The sequence below is a fragment of the Trachypithecus francoisi genome, unplaced genomic scaffold (assembly GCF_009764315.1).
Source record: "Trachypithecus francoisi isolate TF-2019V2 unplaced genomic scaffold, Tfra_2.0 Lachesis_group1, whole genome shotgun sequence".
Taxonomy (NCBI): domain Eukaryota; kingdom Metazoa; phylum Chordata; class Mammalia; order Primates; family Cercopithecidae; genus Trachypithecus; species Trachypithecus francoisi.
Genome location: NW_022681454.1, coordinates 100,043,527 through 100,070,281, shown reverse-complemented (window position 1 = coordinate 100,070,281; position 26,755 = coordinate 100,043,527). Strand labels below are relative to the sequence as shown.

Genomic DNA, 26,755 nt, shown 5'->3' with positions numbered 1-26,755 from the left:
ACAAAGGGTGTCAGCCTGGCCTTTTCTACCAGGCCAGCCATACTTTCAAAATACAAGATCTCTCCCTGCAACTCCTGGGCAGAAAGGAATAAGAGGGATGAGGTGACCCTATGCCATGTGGCCAGCAGGCTGGCAGCAGTTTGCAACTGTTTTCTCATTTGTACCCTCTTCTCCAGAAAAGGTAATTGAGGCAGAAGTCCTCCTGACTTTCTCCCTTTCCATGGATGTCAAAGCATCTTAAATTAATTAGCTACTGAGTTGGGACTAACATAGTCATTTCAGCAGAACTGCTTCATTCCGGGGTGGCTTTGTTTGACTGTTCTTTATTACTGCATGCAGGGAGATCAGTTTTATTAAGATTGTAAGGGTTGGAGGAGTGACACCGTTACCTACTTACTGGAAAAAAAGTTGTTTTCTTCTTGCAGGGGGTGTTTGTGGTTAATTTTCTCCCTCCTGCCACCTTCCCTTCCTCCCCTCTTTTCATGTCCTCTGGTGTAGTCTAGTATAATCTAATGAATATGTGAGGTTGTCAATGATTTATACTAATTATCCATTTGTCTTTAAATGTATTTCACGTAAGTGAAGAATGTGGAAGTTGATTGTACCATATGGACACATAAAATATTAAAAGTGTCATGTCCCTATTTCACAGTTTTCAGTTCAGATAAATCTCTCGGTATTCATGTAGAATTAGATAAGTGACTCTTCAACCTTAAGCTGCCATGCTCACACCACCATTTCAACTTCTTTTCTTATTCTTTCACCTTCCTGCTGTAGGAAAACATCTCTTCTCACATAAACCTTCAAAGCTGTTCCTTAGAGAAATAAGATTCTGTGACTGCCCTTTCACTTAAATATCCCATAAGTATAAAATGAAGAAAGAAGAAGGGACTATTTCTAAGAGTCTTTAGAAGCACAGTGGACACAAAATGAGTTTCAGCTAATCAGAAATTAAGAAACCTGCTCATCCTAGCACTGAACTTGCCTTCGGGATCTTGAGAAATCACTGCACCTCCTTAGTGTTAAGTTCCTCATCCGTAAAATGGAGAAAGTATTAATATATTAATATAGTCTAAAGTTTGTTTTAAAGATTAAATAAGCTCATGTATTTTAAAGTTTTTAAATGAATATAAAAATATCACAAGACTTTTACTGAAAGCAATGATAGACATGACTCCACTGACTCATCTATCAGTGCTTACCCTCAAATATGCCTTTGACTTTACCTCTCTCAAAGAATAATGTAACTATCCACGTGATTTTCGTTTGATGATTCTCAAAATGGATATTAGAACCACCTGGCCAATGCATAGAGTGAAGAACTCCAAAGTGCTGAACATTGTATTCTGTAATATAGAATCAGTATCAACAGAAATTGGTGACAGGAAGGTAGTAAAGAAAAAGATATAGAAATTGATGTTTGAAAAGTTGGGTGAGAAAAAATTTTAAATAATGTACAGGAGGGAAAATTTGAAAACATTGTTATACCTTGTAGAATTTATAAGACAGAAACTTAAAATACAGAGGCTAGAGCATTGACAACAATGTCTCTATTGTTGCCAAGTTACAATGTAACAATCCAGCCCACCTCCATGTGTAACAGCAGAAGACATTGAATAAAAAATTTCAGACTCATCCTTTCTCAACCTTTTGGCTAAGATCAAGGGTACAAAATTCCAAATTCCATTCCTATTAAAAGACTACGTTACTACTTTCTTGTAGTTCATTATGAATTAGCACTCCTACATATTTGTCTATATGTTATGAATAGTATACTTTTATTACATTTTTGTGTTAATTTGCTAGATGTATACCTTTAAAGTAAACCACTTTTAATTTCTTTAAAAAATTTCATTTTGAAATTGGTCTTGATTATTTGGATGCCTGAAATACTGGTAAATAAATCTTTTTTTTAACCGATATTTTGGGTATCCAAATAATCTATTATTTTTCCAAAGCATAGAAGTTATTTTCTGGCTATTTTCTGTTTTAGTTCTCTTCTGTAAACAAGTGTAATCAGCTCTGCTCCTTTAGAGGTGAATACCTAAGTGTGATAACTGAGAAGGCTTTGGCTTTAATCAAAGGGACTACTCTTCAATGTAAGTCCAAGTGACAGATTCAATTGGATTATTGAGCTGTATAAAACCAAGACAAATCTATTACTTCACTCAGCAAGCACACTTTCTGTGAGCTTGTCATTCTTTTCTACTGCAAAGGAATTAGCATGAAAAACAGTGCTTGTGAGGAAGACCATATATAATGTAAGAAAGGCTCAAATAAAGGAAATACTAATCTTGATCTATCCCTTACATCACTGAAAGCAATTCCAGGCAATCCAAACCGTTCTGGAAATCTTCATTTTTACTGGGACTCTGTACAGTATTATGCTTCCTACTGTGCTGGAATGAAGTCCTGTTGTGTACTGACCTCGGCATCTCAAACATTGTATTTGAGATGTCTGTTCAGGTTGCCATAACAAAATATCATAGACTAAGTGGCTTAAACAACAAAAACATATTCACAATTCCAAAGGCTAGAAGTGTGAGCTCAAGGTGTCAACAGAATTGGCTTGTTCTGAGACCTCTTTCCTTGTTTTGCAGATGTCTGCAACCCCATGTCTTCCCTTGCTCTTCCTTCTGTGTGCCTGTACTAATCACTTCTTTTAAACATACCTGTCATATTGGTTTAGTGCCCACCATAATAACCTCATCTTAAGTACCTCTTCAAAGATCCTGTGTCAAAATATAGTCACATTCTCAGTTACTGGGAATTGGGACATCAACATAGGAATTTGGGGAGGCTGCAATGCAGCCTACAACATTCTGTCCACTCACCCCCTAACATTTCTGTCCTTCTTATGTGCAAAATATATTCACCTCATTCCCAAAAGCCCCAAAAGTCTTCACCCATTCCAATATCAAAGCTAAATTCAAGTCTTATTTATATTATCATCTAATTGAGATATGGGTGAGACTCAAGGTATGATTCATCCTGAAGCAAAATTTATCTCCAGCTGTGAACCTGTGAAACCAGAAAAGTTACTTGCTTCCAAAATGGAAAGATGGGAAAGTCATAGAATAGACTTTTCTATTACAAAAGAGAAAAACCAGAAAGAGGAAAGGGGTGATGGATTCTAAGCAAATCTGAAATCTGGCAGGACAAATTCCATTACATTTTAATGCTAAAGAATAATCTTTGCTGGCTCAATGTTATGTCCTCCAGGACCTTGAGAACGATAGCCTACTCTCTTGGTCCTGGGCAGCACTCCAACCACTCTGGACCTGAAAGAGGAGACAGCCCTACCTCACAGCCTGTGTGCTCTGGGCCCGTGGTGGCAGCAGCAGCCCTGCCAACCTCTGATTCACCTTTAGGGTCATTGTCCTTTTTTCTTAAAGGATAATACATGTTTGTAGCTGGGTAGCTCTACTGACCTGTCCTATAGAATCACAGAAGTCTGGCTGCCTTCCTTAATTTCACCCTGTATCTGTCCCCTTCAGTCAAAATCTGGCAGCATTTCTACTAGTATAACCCCGTAATTTTTCCTGTCTTCTGCAGAGATACCTGATTAGATCCATAGGTCATATTCCTATAATCTCTTTATCAAATGCATATCCACCCATACCTTTAGTGTTTGCTCCAGAACATGCTTTCTCATTTTTTACAATGTGGATTGGCTGAAAATTTTCCAGATCTTTAAGTTCTGGTTCCTTTTTGCTTACAAATGTCTTTTCAACTTCTTTCTTTCCTCTAACAATTTGCTACAAGTAGAAACCAGGACATACCTCCAACACTTTGCTTAGAAAAGTTCTCAGCTAAATATCCAAGTTCATCACTTAAAAATTCTACTTTCTGCAAAATATTAAAGCATAATTTGGCCAAGTTCTTTGTTGCTTTATAACAATAACTGCCTTTTTTTTCAGGGTCCAATAACAGGTTTCTCATTTCCATCTGAGACTTCACAAAAAGCACTTTTAATGTTCATATTTCTGTCAACATTCTATTCATGATGATATCTGTATATCTCTGAGACTATAAAAATCTTTCTCTATTGCTCTCGTCTTTTTCTTCTGAAACCTCATTAGAATTGCCTTTAGTGTTCATCTTTCTACCAGCATTCTCTTCAAAGCAATCTAGGCTTTTTCTTACATCTCAGAATTTTTCCAGCCTGTACCAGTTACTCAGTCTTAGAGCCTCTTTCCCATGTTTAGGCATTTGTTACAGCAGCACCTCGCCTCTCATTACCAAATTCTGTATTAGTTTTCCATGACTTCCATAAGAAAATACCACAAACTGGATGGCTTTAAGAACAGAAGTTTACTTTCTCACAATTCTGGAAGGTACAAGTCCAAGATCAAAGTGACAGGGGTTTGTTTCTTCAAACACATCTCTCCTTAGCATACAGATGCCTGTCTTTCTCCCTGTCTTTACCTTTCTGTGTCTATTTCCTGATGTCTTCTTCTTAGAAGGACACCAGTCATATCAAATTAGGGTTCACCCTAATGGCCTAATTTTAACTGAATTTCCTTTTTAAAGACACTATCTCTAAGTATAGACACACTCTGAGGTATCAAGAATTAGAACATTGACTTATGAATTTTATGGGGGCCACAATTCAGGCCATTAAAAGCCTCTGTAAGTTTTTATCCCTAACCATGATGCCATAAAATCCATCTTTATTTTTTCTGATTTAATGTACTTACTTTTCTAATGCCATCAATCTTGTCTTCCTTTTTGTGGTTGCATCTTTTCCTTTGGTTTCACACCACTATAGGCCTGAAATCTTATAGTGCTCTCAAAGATCAAGTTTACAATGAAAACGTAAAATTACTTTAAAAAGGAAACATGACCGATGAAATGCAAAGAAATAGAGTGCAAGCACAACACAACACAATACAACATACACACACACACACATATTTTCCATAATTGCATATACATGCACACAGGTTTTTTCATTTGCTTGGGCTTGACATAATTTCTTATAGGCATTGCTCTAGGCTAATGTTAACTGAATGTGCATGTTAGTTGGATTTGGCAACAGTGCCCAATTTCTTAGATGACACTCACATAAAATGCCTATATTCTCACCCAGTCCTGAAATTACTGGCCAAATTTATCTTCCGAGTCATCCTGCACTCTGCAAAATATCATGTGATACTGAAATTCTTTTGTCTTTGAAAGTGAAGCACCAAAAGCCAAACCTAAATAGCCTATGAAGTAATACTTTCAATTTTGATGCTTTTTATTAATTTTTAAAACATCTTACCCTTTAGTATATTATTTTAGTCTGCTAATTTGTGATTAGAAAAAAATGGCCTGAAATTTTTACTTAAAGGAAAATAATGATCCATTTGAGAACACTTGTGCAGAGGACAGATATGAGCAAGTGGCAGGGTGTGGTCCATGGGATGATTCTTCAAAACATATGCTCTAAGGAGATTCTAATCAAAACAAGAAGTTTTGTTTTGTTTTGTTTTTTGTCACACCAAGCTGATTATTTTTATTCTAAGCATTTAGAAAGAATCAATCTTGTACCAAAGAATATGACCCCTAGAGTTTTCTAAATAGTTGTCAGCATTTTAGTTAATTTCCTAAACTAATTTTTGCTTTTACAACCCAAACCTCAAAAACATCCTTCCTACACTAATTTAATGTGATAGATAAGAACAGCTGTAGGCATTTCAGTCTAATCTGTATGGTATACAAAAATCTAAGATCTTTCCCCTTCGATACGTGAAGGAGAGGTATCCAAAGTTTATTCTCACTAATATATGAAGACATGCAATTCCATCCTGCCTATGTAGTTCGATTCTTAACTGCTAAAAATAGGCACTATAACTTTGTAAGGGCTACATTACATGTCCCCACTTTCCTCCTTCATCCTGCTTGCAAGTGTCCAAGGATAATGGGTGGCTACCCACTTAATAACATTATTAAGACATGATGAGAGATTTGAACCTTCTCTGTCCCAGATTGTCATCTTGATCTTGCCTAAAAATCTCAAGATTCTGAAAGTTCACCACCTGATTCTTTTTTCTCTTTAACAGTTCATAGCCTGTCCGCCCTGTTACCATTGTTCAGCCATGCAATACAGTGGTAACTGCTTATAGTACCTGCACATCTATCATTGCTCAAGCTTCATGCTTCAAAGAGTTCTTTTCTTTGGCATTTTATCAGGAGGGTGATTTCAATTTTGTGCTTTCAGCATTTCACAAAGCAGATAATTTCTCCCACCCAAGAGCCTACGTTTGCATTCACATCAAAACTAGGGTCCAGAGAGTTCATCATCTGAAATAACACTACAAGATTTTGTAAGCAGAGAGCCAAGGTAACGGTATTATATGGAAATAAGTACAGAAAATATATTATAGCCACTGTTTCACTTTTAAAAAATGTTGTAGGGTATTTTAAACTTTTCTTAAAATTTTTAAAATATGTTTATAAATCTTTCACAAGTCCTAAAGGCCCTCTGTATGTGAGTTAGAAGCTATCTGAAGTCTCTGTTCCATTTTCCACATGCATTTTAATTTTTGCATGTTTTTCTGAACTTTTTGCACTTTGAAAATGGAAATTTATCTAAAAGGACTCTGATAGCCTTGGCAGGTTTTCAGCAATTGTCGGAAAACAATTTTGTGCATAGGGAGTTTGTAGTCAGTCTGTATAAAATGATTCAAATACAATTTATGTTAACATTCTCAAAGATATTTTACTTGCTCTTAACATTTGCTTAGAATGAAATCTAATGCTTTCATGTGCCCCATAAAAATAATTATATTAGGCCGGGTATGGTGGCCCACACCTGTAATCCCAGAACTTTGGGAGGCCGAGGTGGGTGGGTCACAAGGCCAGGAGTTTGAGATCAGCCTGGCCACTATGGTGACACCCCTTCTCTACTAAAAATACAAAAATTAGCCAGGCATGGTGATGCACTCCTGTAATCCCAGCTACTAGGGAGGCTGAGGCAGAAGAATTATTTGACCCCGGAAGGCGGAGGTTGCAGTGAGCCAAGATCGCGCCACTGCACTCCATCCTGGGTGACAGAGTAACTCCATTTCAAAAAAAAAAAAAAGAAAGAAAATAAAAAGTTATATTATTTTTGGACTCATTCTCTTTTTAAATTTGTTTGCCTTGAAAGCAGAAATAGCAGTAAATTCCATGCTCATTTTACATACACATGATCATCTTAAATGAAAAACAAATGATACTAGTAATTGATGACTGAGTAAAATCTTAGACATTACTTAACTGTCTGTGTCTTTCAGTTTCTTTTGTTTTATAGTCACTTTCACTTGTTCATTTAAAAAATTTCTGAGTACCCTTTATGTATGAAGTCCAGTCTAGGTGCCTGAAATACAAATGAACAAAACAAACAGAAAATCCTTGCTCTTTTACAGTCCAGCATCAGGAGACACAAAATAAAGAAAAAACATAACAAACTGAAGAGAAAGAGCAAGCTAAGAGGTTCTGGGAGGGCTGAAAGGGCAGATTGTGATTTTAAATCAGTTGGTCAGAATAGCACTCAAAGAAAAAATGACAATTGTGCAATGACTTGAAGGAGGTGAGGTACTTAAACCCTGGGAATCATGGTTAGAAGAGTGTTCTAGGTAGAGAGAGGAGCCAGGGAAAATAATCTATGGCTGGAGCTTAACTACCCTGTTCAAGGAATACTAGAATGCTCACAAATTCAACAATGAAAACATCAATAGACCCATTTCATTTAGTCTAATATCCTCTGAACCTACAGTTAGTAGGCATGTATTGAGTCAGTCTTTGTTACAATAAGCTAGTAGATTCTCATAAATATTAGTTTAAATTTTATCTGCACATGTTCATACTCAACATTTCAATGCATGCATTTTTATTAAAATTGTACATTTTATTTTTTTTCATTATATTGTAAACTTCTGGACAAGGAATTGGTCCTCAACCACTATTTTTCTCAATGTTATTTTCTAGACTCAAGATATTCGACAGATGTTTTTATCTGTAAATAGAGGGTAAAAAGAAAAGAAAGATCTTTCTTAGTTACACGAATCACAGTGGTCAGAGCTTTGGGTTTTTGCCTCAATTTGCTAATGTGCAATTGAAAGACAATTAATTAATCATTAAATATGTAAAATATTGCATAAATGTAAATTAAATTATATCACTTGTTTTTCACAAATATATGAATTATGAATAGGAAACCTGAGAAATAAAATACAGAAATACAAAAGCAGTTCCTCAGAAGAAAGCAATGTAATTTGAAGAACACTGGGAAAATCAAAAGATGTTATATGGTGTGACCAGTGATGACATTTCGTGAGTTGTTGACCTGGATTTTCATCTCTGATGGCCAATTTCCATCTGCTCAGCGCTGGTCACCTGGATGGTACAGTGGTTTGGCCCTTAGGGAAGAGTTACCTTCCACATTGATCCATTTCATGCTTTGTCTGTTTCTAAAATCATGTCTCTCCTGACTAAACCTTGCCAACCTTCATCTGAATCCCTAATTTGCAGTCAAATGACAAGTCCATTTCATAACTACTGTATCTTCCTAGTTCCGAGGTGCCTCATAGGTCCTTTATATCAGAGCTTTCTCTGATTTGTTTTAATCTGACCGCAGGTAAGCTTCAAAATTATTTAGCTTAAAGTATCTTATTTTAAACTTTTTACTATTTCCAAATTTCCAAAAGAGACATGAACATATTTAGCAGATAGATTGATTCTGAGAAATATCAAATGAGATACTCAGAGAATATTATTTTAAATGAAAAGTCAAGCTGCTCAGTGTTTAATACCTTTGATTCTACCTTTCTTATAAACACAGACAATGGAATAGATTTTATTTTATTTAGAGACACACAAAACATCCTTCATTTCAACCTCCTGCTACAAACTGTACATTGCTATTTATTACTCATTCATTCTATATCTATTTATCTCAGCTATATACCAAGGACTGTGGTAGATGCTGGGAGTAAAAAGATAGTTAAGACATTCTGTCTTCAGGAATTTTAGGCCTAGTGGAAGAGAAATAATAGCTGACATTCTACTTTGATTAGAGCTGTCCAGGATATTATCATTCACAAGTATACTATCAAAGGAAATGGCCTATGCTTACCAAAGTCATAAAAGCTAATGTAAAAAACAGTTGCATAAACCAATAACCTATTTGCAAATCTGAAGTTAGTATTTTCCTCACACTAATGTGAATATTTACATATAATCACTATTTGGGGAAATCTTCCCCAATATCAGATTATAAGAGAAACCAAATTAATATTCATAAGGTTGCATAGTGAGCAGTCTATTAAAGAAATCTGAATAGTCTTAAGCTATAGTCAGGCTATAAAAGAGTACTGACTTGAACAAGCCCAGCCCTAGCAGCCTAGTAAACCTCCATAGTGACTTACTTGATTTCCTGGAGATAATGTCTCCACTATTGTACAATGCAGGCTACACAGCCACATCCTAGTTCCTATCTTGTAGAGGACTACGTGCTCGCAAACCAGATGTTCCCGATTAGTCCTGCTCTTGCAAACGAAGCAGGGCATTCCTTCCCTGCAAACAGGGAGGACAAAGGAGCCAGCTGCAAACAGCAGACCCTGGCGGCTTGTTTATGTGTAAACATCTTGAAAATGCAGAAAGTCAGGGAAAGGTCAGAAAAACAACAATGTGTCTTGTGACTTGGCAACATTCCACAAACGACTGTATAAAATAAAGCAGAGCACGCGATTCAGGGTGGCCGCCATGTTTGTCTTGTCTTGTGTTGTCTTGTGTGTTCATTCCTTTGTTTAGGAAACACGGAGACCCCAACACTCTCTCTCTGTTCTAGGCTCTCTGGGTTTTTGTAAACACTTATTTTCTTCAGGCCAATCAAAATATACTTGTCTGTGTTTGAGTTAGCACTACCCATTCACTTAGATAGATAGAAATGAATAGTGACATAGCATACTTTCTTGAGACTTACCTTAGGCAAATGTCCTTATATTGCTTCACCATTTTTTAATATATTGACTATTCCCTAGGCATGATGTGTATTATCAGAAAAGCATGATTTGCAATAAGCTGTTGGAACTATTATATTCAATGAGTATTATGTTTGTCAAAAATGACTTTTTTTATTTATAGGTTGTCAAAATGATGATTATTGTTGTCATGACATTTGCTATCTGCTGGCTGCCCTATCATATTTACTTCATTCTCACTGCAATCTATCAACAACTAAATAGATGGAAATACATCCAGCAGGTCTACCTGGCTAGCTTTTGGCTGGCAATGAGCTCAACCATGTACAATCCCATCATCTACTGCTGTCTGAATAAAAGGTAAAAACAAAACGAAATGCAAGTTGCTTGTCACACCCACCTTCACTGGAAACATACAATGTTGTTCCATTTTCTTGGTGCAAATTCAACGTGCAGAAGGAAGGGAAACTTTAAGAATTCACTGAGAGAGGCACAGGCTTTATCTTTTAAGACCCCCCATACACACTTTATAAAGCATCCCACATTAATAATTAGATGCCCCAAACAATGTTCTTGGGGTTCTAACTGGATGATTCTTTTATGGGCCAACTTCTTCCTCCAAAAGCTCAGAATTTTACCTGCCAAAGAAAAAGAAGTACCCTCATGATTGAAGGAGAATTGAAAATATGCTCAAATCTTCAAAGAAATAAAGATACTTCCTAGAAATTCTTGAATAATTTCTATAAGATGGAGAGATGATGGCATATGTGAGCAGACTTTATTAAAAAGGATATGTTGTAAATAAATAAACTTTGAAGTAGCAGGTTTTGTAAAAACAAGGGGAGCTCCAATCCTCCTTCCTGCATGGTGAGGTGGGGTGAGTAAGAGAGTGTGCAGCCTCCATGGAGATGGCTTGTGAAGAAATCACGGTGGTCAAGGGAAAGATGTTTATAAAGTTAAAAAATGAAAAGTGAGAATATTTATAGTCAAATGTAAAACTAGAAAAAAATGATAAAATCTGCTTTCCAGATAAAACCACCTTGGTTTTATTGGTCAGCACATGAAGGGGTAAGGTTAAATTTCACAGGGTTGGTAAGTCCTGCAATAAGTTAATGTGTTTTTTTTTTTGCAAGTAGAATTGGGACTTTATGTAAGTAACTGCATGAATTAAATCCTAAGCTCTCTCTCTCCAGTTGGGGCTCTCCCACACTGTGCCTTAAGTTTGTTAAATACTTAATTAATTCTTGCCTTTTTTTTTCACTAATTGCATAAGCCATATCTCAATTCCCGCCACCCCACAAGCATTACATCCCACTTTTAATCAACTTCATTTAAAGGTTTACAAAGATAAGGATTTTGTACTTTCATACATGATTAGATAAAAACCATCAAGATTAGCAATTAATTCTAACATTAAATGAGACTTTATAAACGTGTAATCATTTCTGAAAGGAGCTATTTTGAAATATATCATTTTTAAGTGCCTTAATTAGCAAGCCTAATTCAATTATATTTATGTAAATGTATAAAATTATTTTAGAAAAATATGCTGTTTCTTTACTATATTGGTTACCTGACGCTATGCGTTTGCTATTGATGACTTCTCACTGGTGGGAATGAGATGCTTTTCATTGCTGGGAATCAATGCTTCTCATTAATGGGAAATTAATTTCCATTCAATTCAATTCAAACAAGAACTAAAAGACTAACAACAATACTGTGACACAAATTCTAAGTTTGGCTAAAAACCAAACTCAAAAACTGAGTTGTTATAACTACCTTAAGTAGAATTTTCTGTGGCAGCTGAAAGACATACCTGCTTGAAAAAAACAACTTTTTCTTTCCGTGGCCTGCTTTTCCTCAGATTTCGAGCTGGCTTCAAGAGAGCATTTCGCTGGTGTCCTTTCATCAAAGTTTCCAGCTATGATGAGCTAGAGCTCAAGACCACCAGGTTTTATCCAACCCGGCAAAGCAGTATGTACACGGTGACCAGGATGGAGTCCATGACAGTCGTGTTTGACCCCAGCAATGCAGATACCACCAGGTCCAGTCGGAAGAAAAGAGCAACGCCAAGAGACCCAAGTTTCAATGGCTGCTCCCGCAGGAATTCCAAATCTGCCTCCACCACTTCAAGTTTCATAAGCTCACCCTATACCTCTGTGGATGAATAGCCTTAATTTCATTTCCTGAGGTAAAAGATTAGTGTGGGTCCATCATGGCGCCAGTCTAGGCCCCCATTCTCCTATTTATCAGTCCTGTCCTATATACTTTCTAGAAACAGAAAGCAATTTTTAGGCAGATATGGTTAACTCGAGAAAGGTAGCATATAAATGTGACAAAGACACTAATAAAATGTTAGCCTCCACCCAAAATAAAATGGGCTTTAAATTTATTCTTTGAAAACTCTAAATTATTATATGCAACAAACAAAAATATGTCAGAAAAATACTATCTCATTTACAAATTGCAATATACATTTGTGACATTAAAATGACATATAATTTTTCTAAGAGATTAAAGAATCTTTAAAACATAATATCATAAGCTAAGGGAAACAAAATCTATATAAAATGGACTTTTTTTTTGCCTAGAGAAATAAAATGGGAAAAAAAGTTAAATGATTCATTTTCCCACTAGAGTAACAGAAAATTAACGTCAAGAAATAGGAACTGAAAATCTTTGCTCAAGAAAACTCATTTTGTAGAATGTAAAGGTTTAAAGAGTTAAAGATTTCTTCCGTGGCATTTAACTGAAAAGGAAATCTAGTTAAATCATTAGGCAAATGTATATTTCATTCTCTTGATTTTTTTTTTTTTTGTGAGAGAGTGAAATTTTTAAAAATTATATACTTTTTGACCATTACTTATTTTTGAATGCCAAGCTAAAAAGTAGTCAAAGTTAGGACCTTAAAAAATATAAAGAAAATTCCTATCATTCTCTTTATTTTTCACAGATTTTTTAAATGGTTAGATTATAAAACAGTAAAGGTACATTCCAATAAATAGGGGAAGAATACTATTTGTGTTCTCTTCCTCTCCCCTCACTGGAAATAGAATAAGGACTAGGAGAAATTATCAGAAAATATCTTCAAAGGTAACTCCTTAGGGAAAAAAATTCGTAAGTGTGACAAAAGAAAATATGGTTGAAAAATACCAATATATGGTACATATGAGCAAACCAGGCAAGGTGTGGAAAGGTGAGTTACCTCTTGGAAAACAAACCTGCACAATAGTTTGGATATGTGTGAACTAATACCAGCTGAGCAAGAGGATGAGTCTAACACACCTCCTTCCACAGAGAGAACTTTTCTTTCATTTTGTTATTCAGAAGTCTTACCAGCAAGAAATGAGATAATAGTCCTAAGAAAGCATCAATTTTACTACAAGAAGATATATACTAGCACATTTCTAAGACTCATAACATAACAAGAAATACTTTTAAGTGTAAAAAGTAACATCCAGACCTCAATGCTTATAGATCATCTTTCCTTGAATCCTGCTCAAGGAAGCAGAAACTTTTTGAGAATGTGAATGTGTATACAAACTTCTCCTTTAAACTATTCAGTTCGATTTTTACAGATATTTGTCTAAAATAATACTCTCTAACACTTTATTGTTGTGCCTCCACCAATATTAAAACAAAATATTTTTGAAGAACAGAATAAAAGCAAATATGCAACGGCAAATCATGGTCTATTTCTCAAACCTCTTCCCTATTTTGAAGCCAAAAGCAGAAATGTTCAATTGTTACAAAGTGTTCAAAGTCTAACCAAGCTAAACATATGTGTTCCAGCTGAATTTCTTCTGATGATACCAATAAACAAAGAGACACATACACATTCAAATGTGCCTACACATTCAATCATTTAATGAATGCAACAACTTCAAAGAATTAAAATCGAATACTGAAATAATAAGTGGTCATTACAGCATTCCCATATGCTCAATAAAGTCTGTGAAGCTTGTGTGCATGTTTTAAATAAGCAAATTTATTATTATTTAGTATCTAATTGTTTGAATATAATGTTTTTGAATGTTCATTCTTAAAACATATGAATGTTTACCATACAATGTAAAAGTGTCAAGAAAAAGCCTAATATGTAAAAACAGTTATCATTTTCTTAAATTTGTGAATGACATGGTACTAACATTAATTAGTGTTTTAGACATATGGAACCATATTCAGCTGTAAAATAAGAATGTGAAGTTTAGCTCTCAAATTTAATGCCATCAGCCACTACCCGAGTATCATACATTTGAAAAATGTAATTCCTGGCCCTCACATATTAGAGAAATTCAGTAGAATTGTCTAAGACATTTATTTCTAAGGAAAAATATTGGCCTTGTCAGTTGGATTGTTGGTTTGGCTTGGCTTCTGTGAACATATTTATTGCTGTGTTGCTTACTGAGCACCTCGCTTCTAGTGTGACAGAAATACCCAAGGTTCGGACAGTATTTTTTCAATGCTCTCCAGAAAAAAAGCTGGCATCATTCACTCACTGCTCATGGCCCTTAAACTGAGCCCTATAGGCAGAATTTTTTAAGTTCAAAAATTTAAACAACAATAATAAAACGAGAGTGAAATACAAAAGAGAAGATGTTCACCCTTCTGTCTGAATTTTGACGGTAAGAATTACAGAATAACGCACAAAATCAAATTCAGTGGGATTCATTTTTAAATAAAGTCATGCCAGTGTTTTCATATTTGCTAAGCTTTGAAAGAATCTGCCTTCAAAATTTACTCTACCCTCTGTTTCTAAAGTTCAGTGTGAATCTTTCCATTGTTTGAAGGCAAACACTGGCTCAGACTACTAGGCAGATGGTTAAAACAGCCCAGGATTTTTTATTTAGATCAGTATCAGAAAATTTCAAAATATTTTTTAAAGAAATGTGAAAGAATCAAAAAGGTTTACATCACTGTAAGGATTCTCTTTTAAACAAAACACATTAAATCAAAAATAAACATTGCTTACTATTTTGCATCTAGACAAAGTACAAGATATTGAAATTACCTGTATGGGAAAATATTAAAGCAGACATAATTATTACAGAATCCACTCTCACACTTTTTTATTTTTTACCAAGTATAGTATACTGTTGCATTATTCAGGCTTCTAACTTTATGATGGTGATATTACTGACCCAACAGCCGAATTCATGTCCTTTTCCAGATCATGCCAATGTCTTAGAAACAGCGAACTGAGCAATTTCAGAGTGAACGCCACCCTTACAAAGCACATCAAGAATACCTAGAAGCTTGGTATCAAGCCTATGAAATACAAAATGAATGTGAAAAATAAATGCTGGCCAACTGAACATATGAATTTAGTTTTTGCATATGCAAAACTTTCCTCTAAAATTTTCTGATTAGTACCTGGTAAACTATTTCATCAAATAGAAAAGCAGGAGAATTACAAACATTTCTCACACTTCTAACAGTAACAATTTCCTACTTGTCATTGATAATGTGTCAAAAGCTAAGGAAATCCAGAATGACAGGGACCATGTAGAATAATAAGTTTGGAATAATTTCCCTTAAGGCCAAGCAAGAATAAAGAATAAAGTTCAGTAGGGCTGCACAAGGTCATTAGTTTTGTGTTTTAATACATATATATATATAGGTGAAAAATCTGTTTATATAAGAAGTAAATGTACATAAAATTTGTAGTGCATAAATTATTTTCAAGTTGTGATAATTATACTGAATATGTTTAACATATTTACACCCTTTGCATATGTGATAATGTGACAGATTTAATTTCTATTTTTTCTTTAAAACCATTAAAACTAATATTAAAACTAAAAGAAGTCTTACTGTTTTCCTTTTGGCTAGTAAAATATATGTTATGGAGGGTCCTCTCTTTTCTAAACACACTCACCTAACCATTCCTCAAAAACTACATTGTGCTTCCTTGTTGATTTTTCCTCATATAAATGTCTAATTTTCCTAAGTTATTGATTCAGAAAAAAAAATTATGGGGACAAAATTCTCAAAAGATAAAAAGAAATTCTGCTTAGAGAGCCAGTGCATCGGAAGGGAGGGCCAAAAGTGCATGTAGCTAGGTAATGAAGCATAGAATTTTAGAGTTGTGACAACCAGGACAGTCCAATCAACAGACATGGGTTACATCTGATCTTCACTAACAGTTTACTGGAGGACTTCAAGCAAGGGGTTCTCTGCTCTGAGCTTCACTTAATTCATCAACGAAGAAGGAAAAAATAATAATTTCTTCAAAGTACTGATATGAGAATTAAATGAGCTAATGCATAAATAGAGCAAAGCCAAACAAAAAAACAAATGTTCAAAAACATTATTACAATAGTCTCTACCCCATTTCCTTTATACAGTTGATTCTCAATAAAGTAACCAGAATGATTATTTTAAAACAGCATCACATCATCTTGTCCCTCTACTCAAAACCCTCTACTGCCTTCCCATTTAACTCAAAAGAAAACCAAAATTTTTACAATGGCCTAGAAGCACTTTTATGATGTCGCCTTTTCTACCCTTCCTCCGTATTCACCTGTTCTTTCCTGTGCTTATTAGGATTCAAGGATCCATCTACATTGGCTTCCTTATTGTTCTGTAACTTTGCCAAGCATGCTACAACCTCAGGACCCATACTGACTATTCCTTCTCTGTAGAATGCTGGCCACCAAGATAGTAGCATGACAAACTTCTTCATTTCATCAAATCTTTTCCCAATAAGGCCAATCCTGATTACCTTATTTAAAATTCCATATCTCCTCACCCTCAATAACACACACAATTTTTCCCTATCCTCCATCTTGATGCTTATTGTTTCATAGAATTTATCACCTTCCAGAATACTATATAATTTACTAATTCATTATATTTATTGTATATCTCCTCAATTAAAATGTAAGCTCTATTAGGGTCTGGACTCATTAATAGTTATTGAATGAATGAATTTTTAAAAAATAATAAAATAATCTGAAAATAAATTTTAAAATAATTGATTTCTTATCAGAAATTATGAAGGCCAGAAGGCAATGTGATGACATATTTAAGGTGCTGGAAAAAAAATTCTAATCCATCACAACTACCCTTCAAAAAATGAGGAAAAAATTAAGATGTTTCAAATAAACAAAAACCAAGAGAGTCCCTTATCAATAGGCCTGCCCTACACAAAATGCTAAAGGATATTTTTAAGGTTGATATTGAAGCACACTAGGCAGTAACTCAATGTCATTGAAGTAATAAAGCTCTCTGGTGACTACGTGTGCAAATATAAAATCCAGTGTTATTGTATTGTAGCTGCATTTTTTATTCATAATTTCACTTCTCATTTACAGCACAATTTGAAAGACAAATGCATAAAAATAATTATGATCTGTTGTTAAGAACATGATGTATAAATATATAATTGATGATAACAACATAGAAGTGGGAACAGAATTGTCCTAGAGCAGAGAATTTTCTATGCTATCGAAGATAAATTGATATCAATTAAAACTAGATTGTCATAAACTTAAGATGGTAAAGTATTTCCATGCAACTGCAAATAAAATATCCTTAAAAAGTAATACAAAAAAGGAAATGAAAGGGCCCATAAAAATGGTTTAACTACAAAAAATAGATTGAATACAAAAGGAGTCAATAAAAGAGGAAATTAGAAACAAAAATGGCCTAAGGCATACAGAAAACAATTGCAAAGTGATTGAAATGACCCCTTCTTCTCAGTAACTGCTGTAAATGTAAACAGATTAAAACTATCCAACCAAAAGGCAAAAACTGGCATAATGAATAAAAAAAAAAAAATGTGATCCAACTACATGCTTTCTGCAAGAAACTCACTTTAGATCTAGAGCTACAAATAGGATAAAATATATTTCATGTAATACAGTAACTAAACAAGAGCTGAGTTAGCTATACCAACAGACAAAATAGCCCTCAAGTGAAAAACTATTTTAAGGGACAAAGAAGGATATTACATATCTCTAAAAGGCTCAACTCATCAAGAAGATATAATAATTGTAAATATATAAGCACCTAACAACAGAGCTCCAAAATGTATAAAACATACATTGACAGAAATAAGAAATAAAGAGAACAACAGTTCTACAGTAATATAATGCTTGAAGACTCCAATACCCTCTCCTTTCAATAATGGACAGAACATCTAGAAAGATAGTTAATAAGAAAATAAAGAACATACACAATACTATGAACCAACTAGTCATAACATACATCTAGAGAGATAGTTAATAAGAAAATAGAGAATATACACAATACTATGAACCAACTAGTCATAACATACACATATAGAAATCATGGAAAGTGAAACCACAAATAAGGAGGGACTAGTGTACACCACGGTCTTTTCTGGTTCCCCAGCTTGTGGATAGCAGATCATGAGACTCTTCAGCCTCCATAATTGTTTGAGCAATTAGGGAATTGGAAGTCAAAACCACAATGAAATACCACTTCACACCTACTAGGATAACCATAATCAAAAAGACAGACAATAACATACTGTGGCAAGAATGTGGAGAAACTGAATGCATTGAATGTGGATACATTGAAATAGAAATGAGTGTAAAATGGTGCAGCCACCACAGCAAACACTTCATCAGTTTCTCAATATGTTAAACACAGAGTTACCATTGGACCCCAGATATTCTACTTCTAGGTATCTACCCAAGATAAATGAAAGCATAAATTCACACACAACTTATACATAGATGTTCATAGCAACATTATTTATAACAGCAAAAAAAGTGAAAGCAACCTAACTACCTATCAACTGATGAATGGATAAATAAAACATGGAATTTCAATAAAATGAAATTTTATTTGGCAATCCATAATAAGAAATTAAATACTGATTTGTGTATTTGTATTATGACATAGACTAATCTCAAAACCATTATGCTAAGCGAAAGAAGCCAGCCACAAAAGACAGTATACTGCATAATTCCAATTCTATGAAATAAACAGAATAGGTAAATCTAACGAGAAAGAAATTACTTCTGTAGTTGCCTGGTTGCCTAGTGCTGAAGGGGAGAGGAAGGAGTATAAAAGGATAATCATTGTGAAGAGGCACACAATTTCTTTTTGGAATGATGAGAATGTTTTAAAATTAGATTATTGGGTTGGCTGCACAACTCTGTAAATATACTGAAAACTACTGGATTGAACATTTAAACATGTGTAAATTATATATCAATAAACCTATTTAAAAAATAGGAGTTTTATTAAGCAAAAGTCAATGACCTATGTCTTTTAAAGGAACCCTAAGGAAGAAAATTAACAAATCACCAAGCAAAACAGTTGAAGAAACCTTAAAAAATAACTTACAAAATAGTGAAAGAATCAGTTTCTGTCTTTGCAAATGAAACTGGAATTTTTCATTAATATTTCCTTTAATTATGAACATAACTCTGAAATCATACATAAAAATTTCCTTCAGAAAATTCCAGTCCATAGGTAGAATTTACCCCAGACTAAGAAACATGGTAAAATAGGATTCCAACCACACAATAAAAAATAATTCACTGATTCGGTATTTTTAGTTGTGAGCAGTATAAACTAACTCAGATAATCTTAGTAAAAATAAATTTTAATTTATTTATTTGTTTGTTCGTTTATAAGATGGTTCACTCTCTTGCCCAGGCTTGAGTGTAGTGATGAGATCATAGCTCACTGCAGTCTCAAACTCCTGGGCTTGAGTGATCCTTCCACCTCAGCCTCCCAAATAGCTGGGACTACAAGCATACGCCAGCACACCTGGCTTTTTTTTTTTTTTTTTTTTTTTTTTGTAGAGACAGGGTCTTGTTATGTTTCCCAGGCTAGTCTCAAACTCCTAGCCTCAAGTGATCCTCCTGCCTCAGCCTCCCAGAGTTCTAAGATTATAGGCATGATGACTATATTAGGAAACTTGCAAACTTTGAGAGCTAGAAGAACAAGGGTGGGGCCTGGCAGTCACTGGCAACACACAAATCACACCTCAGAACCATTAAAGTAGCTACATTGCCACAAGAACTGCTGGGCATAGTCACTGTCACCCAAAAATGTTTTATCACCAAAACCATGTAAATGATGCTGACGCTGAAACTGTTGCTTCTTCTCCCTTGGGAAATGGGATATTGGTGCTACTGCCTCTCCACCCCATAGGAATACATTCTCCTGTGTCTCTGCTGCTTTGCCTCAGGAATTCTCAATCCAAAGCTCAGAGTGTGCATATCAAATTGGGATAGCCGAAGTTAATATGCTTGCACTTAGCTATGAGACCAACTGAACATAAGCCTTGGGTTTTCTGCTTCTAAAATGGGAGGCAAGATCTGCTTCATAAGCTGGAAATTCCCCACACACACATGCTGAGAATTCAACAAGAATGGCAAATATCTGTAATAGATGCCTTGAGAAAAGAAAATATACCTAAATGTTATGTAGATGTCTTTGTTTAGTAAAATTACAGTTTACAATTTTCCTTTTATTTTTCTGTGTTAACCATATTTTCCCTAATAAGCATGTACTGCATAATAAAAATTTTAAAAAGCATCATTCTGAGGAAAAAGTGAGCATTCTATTTTAACTGAATTCACAGGAAATGTCTCTTTTTTTCCAATGTTATTGTCACTTTGAGTTTTGAGCATGAAAAATAATTGCTACATGTTTTAAAGTTTAGAATAGGTGGCTATTGATAGGCAGATAATATCGCAATTAGGGAAATTAACATAACTATTGTCTAGATATAATGTCACACTCACAAAGGTTTTGTATGAGTTAAAAAGGAACTGACAAGTCACATAGGCAATTATGAACAGCCCAATCTTTCCCTAACTGACTTGAGCCTCCACCTTGCCTGAGTTTTCAGGAGGACAAAGTGAAGACCTCTTTTGATTACCTACATCTTTTATTTTCATTGATTTGTTCTCAGTTTGCAGCAAGAAGCCCATAGTTTATTCTAAAATGTACTGGAAAGGCTATAGAAAAGGATACTAGTGCATGAATGCAAAGTCACCAGAATATTGTTATACGTTCTAAATCATAAATCCTTTCTGTACTAGAAGTATCCATTGTTGAGTGCCCTCTTCCTCCTATTTTCAAACAGCCTGAGAGTGGATGTATGTGGGCAACCCTAAGTGGCCTGAGAGGACGAGTGCATTTTAATGAATTCATCTCTGAGCACGTGTTTAAACACTAAGCTATGGAAATCACTAAAACGCTTAAAGCTTCGGTTTTGTGCTCTTAAAAGGCAGTGACCCCCAAACATAATCCTTTATTTAGCAGAGCACCATGAATTCTTGGATATGCAAGTGTAATGAGCGGAGAGAATTGGAAGGATGCGGAGAGAATTGGAAGAAATCAAAGAATTCATTGATTTCAGCATACGCAATCATGGTAACAACAAATTCTGAGCACCCAAGAAGTAACTGAGAACCTGAACTAGGGAAGGAGAACAGCCCAATGGTGGTTAAGTGGGGACGCTGGATCAGTGAAGAGTAGTATGTAGGCTTTAGGCAAGAAAAGCTAACTCAAAATGTTGGGTACTAGTGGCAGAACCCAGGCGTCTCAAAGAAAATTTTGCATACTTAAAAGTTGTTTACATATTGAAAGAAGGGGTGTAGAATGCAAATCTTGACTAATATGGCTCATTATTAAAGAATAAAAGGATATGGCTAAAATTAAACTCTCTCTGCCTCTCTGCCTATACAATAAAGACAAGAGAGAAAACAAAGAATGTAAATTCCCTAGCCAACACTTCAGCCTTTTAATCCAAAGCCAGGCCAGAATAACATTGTTTCTTTTTTTTTTTTTTTTTTTTTTTTGACGAGAGGGAGTGTCCCTCTGTTGCCTAGGCTGGAGTGCAATGGCGCAATCTCGGCTCACTGCAAGCTCCACCTCCTGGGTTCACACCATTCTCCTGTCTCAGCCTCCTGAGTAGCTGGGACTACAGGGGCCCGCCACCACGCCTGGCTAATTTTTTTTGTATTTTTAGTAGAGACAGGATTTCACCATGTTAGCCAGGATGGTCTCAATCTCCTGACCTCATGATTCGCCTGCCTCGGCCTCCCAGCATTGTTTATTTACTTAAGAATAGTCATCCAGGCCGGGCGCGGTGGCTCAAGCCTGTAAGCCCAGCACTTTGGGAGGCCGAGACGGGAGGATCACGAGGTCAGGAGATCGAGACCATCCTGACTAACACGGTGAAACCCCGTCTCTACTAAAAATACAAAAAACTAGCCAGGCGAGGTGGCGGGCGCCTGTAGTCCCAGCTACTCCGGAGGCTGAGGCAGGAGAATGGCGTAAACCCGGGAGGCGGAGCTTGCTGTGAGCTGAGATCCGGCCACTGCACTCCAGCCTGAGTGACAGAGCGAGACTCCGTCTCAAAAAAAAAAAAAGAATAGTCATCCAGCTAACGTGGTCCAAAAATTTCTGATACTTTTGAGTTACTACTACACAGTTATTCCATGTCACCTTACATCATTACTCTGTGTTGCATCTAATCCATCCCATCCTATCCATCCCACGCCACCCCTTGTCAAGTGAGTGCTCTGCTTTTACCCTACCTTTACCCTATCCCAGGGTTGCGTCTGCAATATTAATAGTAGGAACAGCAAAGAGATAGTTGTCTGCAAGCTCATTAAAGGCTTTAAAAAGAACACAAGGGACAAATAATTTCTTAGTCCTCTGCAATTTAAAGATCAAGGTGATAGCACAGAAAACACAGATCTGTGAGGAAACTACTAAAGTCGACAGTTTAAGTACCTCAATGAAAAATGAAAAATAATTTTAAAAATCAAATATGCCATCTATTTAAAGACAAAAACTGCAGTGCCAATTGAAACCCACCAAAAAATGAAAGTTAATTTTAAGAAATTGACTTTTAAATGCCAAACATATTTTTCAATAGTTATAGTAATAATCATTTAAATATATGATACTAAAAATGTATAACACCTTAAATGGTTTATTTTTCACACTAAGCTTCAAAATAAGATTTTTGCTTTTGGAGGATGTGGTTCTCCTCCAAGCTATGAGTCAACGAATTGAACTCTATCCCTCCTGTGGTTTTGGTACTGCCAAAATCCAACAGTCAATGTGTTTTCTTGCATCAAGGTATGAAAAAAAGAAAGTCTTACAAAAGATACATCTAATTCCTAACTGCATTCCACTGACAATACTGGATATATGATACCACCTAATTGCAAGGGATCCAGAGAAATATAGACCCTGACTAGGCAGCTACTTCCCAGCAACAACTTAGCACTATGGGGGAGGCAGCATAACTGGTGAAAATATAGCCTTATGCTACAGATTACCTACCTGGCTACCACATATCTATGAGCACCATTAGTGCCCAAGACAGAACATACTCTGATGCATCCTGCTGTTGATATTCCCAAATAGCTTCCAGTTACTTCATCCTATTCAAAGTTCAGATATCCAGCTGGTGTGTGGTCTTCTCCATCTGACCTTAACGGGGCTACTCATAGTTCTACAATCTATTATCTAAAATGCCAAGGCATCTGTCCTGCTCTACCTCTAATATACAATAGAGGAGAAAGGATAACATAAACATAATTACAAACTCAAATTCAGAAAAGGGAACAATGGAAAACACACAGCAGGCACTGGTCTATAGCAATGACAAAGTTCTAGGGGTTAAGCATTGTGTGCACTTCCTCTCCTGGCAGTGGTGTATTTCAATATCTGATTTTAAATGGCTGTCATATCTGTAAACACATGCATCACAAAGATATATGAAGATGTAAAAATGTATATCATTAGCTTCCCTTACTGATAATGGATATTTAAACATAAAATAAGTGAAAATGTTCCTTATATGGACATAAGCAGAAAAATGATGTCAAATCCTAATTATTTTTCACTATGCAAAATTTTTCTTAATCTTCTGGTCTGTAATGTTCATAATTCAACATTCAATCACTTATACTTAAATGTTGAAAGCTGCTCTATTATCTTAGGTGTACGAATATTTTAACATGCCTTATATAAACATGGAAAATGAAACTCTTTAAAATAGAATGTTCAAATATTTCTGAAAAAATCTGTGTTTAGGTTCTGTAAATATGCACACAAGAAATTAAAATTTTAGAGAAAGTTTCCTCTTTTTTCTATGAATTATGAGAAACCTTCTTTTAGGCTTAGAGCTCCAAATTCGTAGTGAAATATAATCAGACTGGGTGCAGTGGCTCAGCCCTGTAATCCCAGCACTTTGGGAGGCCGAGGCGGGGGGATCACCCCAGGTCAGGAGTGCAAGACCAGCCTGACCAACATGAAGAAATCCCATCTGTAGTAAAAGCACAAAATTAGCTGGGTGTGGTGGTGCATACCTGTAATCCCAGCTACTTGGGAGGCTGAGGCAGGAGAATCACTTGAACCCAGGAGGCGGAGGTTGTCATGAGTCGAGATCATGCCACTGCACCCCAGCCTGTGCAACAAGAGTGAAACTCTGTCTCAAAAATAAATAAATAAATAAATACAATCAAGCAACTACTTTGAAAGTTCTTTTGACCCTGAGTATGACAACTAAAATACACGTTAGCTGTTCTCAGGCTGAAAGATCTGTCATCCCATCTTAAGTTCAAGAAGATAGCTGCCTCCTCTCAATGGCTTAACATTTCTTAGATTTCACCTCCTGATTTCTCTCAGGAATTGAATGAACTTCTACAAACACAAATCAGCCATTTCTATTTTATGCCTGTCAAAATCCATGGAATTCATGGTCCAATACACAATATAGTTCATCTACCTTGTATGATAGTAACCTACCTCACATAATCTTTTGTAAACTATGGTTATTAAAGACAATCCCTTATAGATAAGAGTGAAAGCAACTAAAAATATCTAAGCACCGTATAATTGCATTGCGAATACTCTTAAATTATCACATGAAATTGCATTGCTAAGAATGGGGTTGAGATCATTGCGATATTTCAGTCTACCACTATGATCATTCTCAGAAAACAAGAGTATATATAGAATACAGAGTCCATAGAACATTCACAGTGGTCCATAATATTATACCAAGAACAAAAGAGTTTCCTTTCCATGCAGTCTTAGAGATTGTTCAATTTATGCATCTTATCTATTTTTTGTACTTCAATTTTATTTTAATAAAATCAGAATATTCACAGCACATGCATTGTTAGTATCTGAACTAATACAATAAGCAATTACTAAAGCTACAGTGACTTGAGGTGCAATCTTTATACTCAGCAAGTTTAAAACCTTACGTGATTTTGAAATCTTATTAACTGAAAATATTGCCTGCTGATAAAACTTGCTCAAACGCTATCACTGAATGTACAGGTCACTGATTATGCCAACTAAATTGCCAACTAAAGACAACCACATGTTTGAGGATTGCAGTGTGCCAGACATCCACTGAAAAAAATACACAAAACTAAACAAAACTCACACAACAAACATCTGAGAATCTGGACACTTCATATCAGTGTTGTGAAGCATTTCATTAATATCTTTAGACAAGTGTATCAAAATCTTGGCATGATTTAATTTCAAGTCGCCAATTCTGTTTTTACTAACATCAGAAAGTTATAGCTATCGTGCCATGCCAGGTCTGCTTAATTTGACTTAAGAGTTTAATATGACTTAACGTTAAAAGCTCACACTACTCCGAAATACATAATTTCATGAATATGGTGACATTCAACATTCAAGTGTCATCGTGTTTGTACTGTCTTTAGTCAAGTTTCTTTAAACTTTCAAAGAATCACTTTTAGGCTTACAAATAAATATTTGTCAAAATTTTCAATAAATATTATATAAAACTAACAGCAAAAAGTATCTACAAATTTGTCGTGTGCAAATACTTTTCTTCCCAATGCTCCCAAATAAATTTTAGAATCTAGTCCCATCCCCTTCCCAGACAAGCTGTGTTCAACAATCTCCAAGAGACAAAATAAGGTTGGTAGTTTAAGGACATGCACACAAGACAAGACATATATATATATATATATGTTTGTGTGTGTGTGTATATATATGTTTGTGTGTGTGTGTATATATATGTTTGTGTATACATATATATGTTTGTGTGCATATATGTATATCTGAATGTGCAATAAAATAAGCACATTGTACAAATTATGGGCAATATGTACAAGAGCCTAAACTTAGACTAACTGAAGTAACAACATGACAAATGACCTCAATACTGTTAAGTGTACCTACTTAATAAAAGTTTTAGAACAAGGCACAATACACTCGAAAATCTATTGCACTTTAGGAAATTTTTGCCATCTTCCTATGCCACTGCAAAAAGATTGAGTGCTTTAATCACCGCATTCTGGCCACAAAATTAGAACTGAATTCAAAGTGACAGAGGCATTTTAGTGGTGAACAATGTTCATCTTTGGCCAGATTTAACTTAAACAGACTATAAATACAATGAAAACCTATGCAACTAAAACTGCGCTGTAGAACAGAATTAACACCTTGTGCAGTTATGTACATATTTCCAACCTGTGTGAACTTAAAAATTTCAGTTAGTTACTCTTCTGGAGCCATTTTTACAAAGTCTATAGTAAGCCAGTTTAGCATCTCAACTCAGCTTGAACAGTCATGTGAATCAGCATTTAAAGTAAAGCCTGCTGTGTAGTTCTTCCTGTTCCTACTCTCTTGACCAAAAAACATCAACGCTAGCATCTGTTACTAGACCAAAAATCATCCAGGACCTTAACAAGGGTTGGTCACCGCTGTGGTCCCCATCTACCATTTCAGTTTCATTTATGGCAGGCATTTAAAAAGTCTAAGTAGATGAGTTCTCCTAAAACCTTATTTCAAGTTGCCAG

The 26,755-nt window shown here is 35.3% G+C and overlaps 1 protein-coding gene across 1 annotated transcript in view; it reads left to right on the top strand.

The window, feature by feature from the left end:
- TACR3 (tachykinin receptor 3) overlaps nt 1-12,489 on the top strand; it is a 74,445-nt gene extending 61,956 nt beyond the window's left edge. Inside the window, exons 4-5 of the mRNA XM_033214908.1 lie at nt 10,114-10,310; nt 11,815-12,489. Coding sequence (XP_033070799.1) covers nt 10,114-10,310; nt 11,815-12,121 — 504 coding nt within the window. The 3' untranslated portion in view covers nt 12,122-12,489. The remainder of the gene's footprint in view (nt 1-10,113; nt 10,311-11,814) is intronic.
- The last annotated feature ends 14,266 nt before the right edge of the window (nt 12,490-26,755 follow it).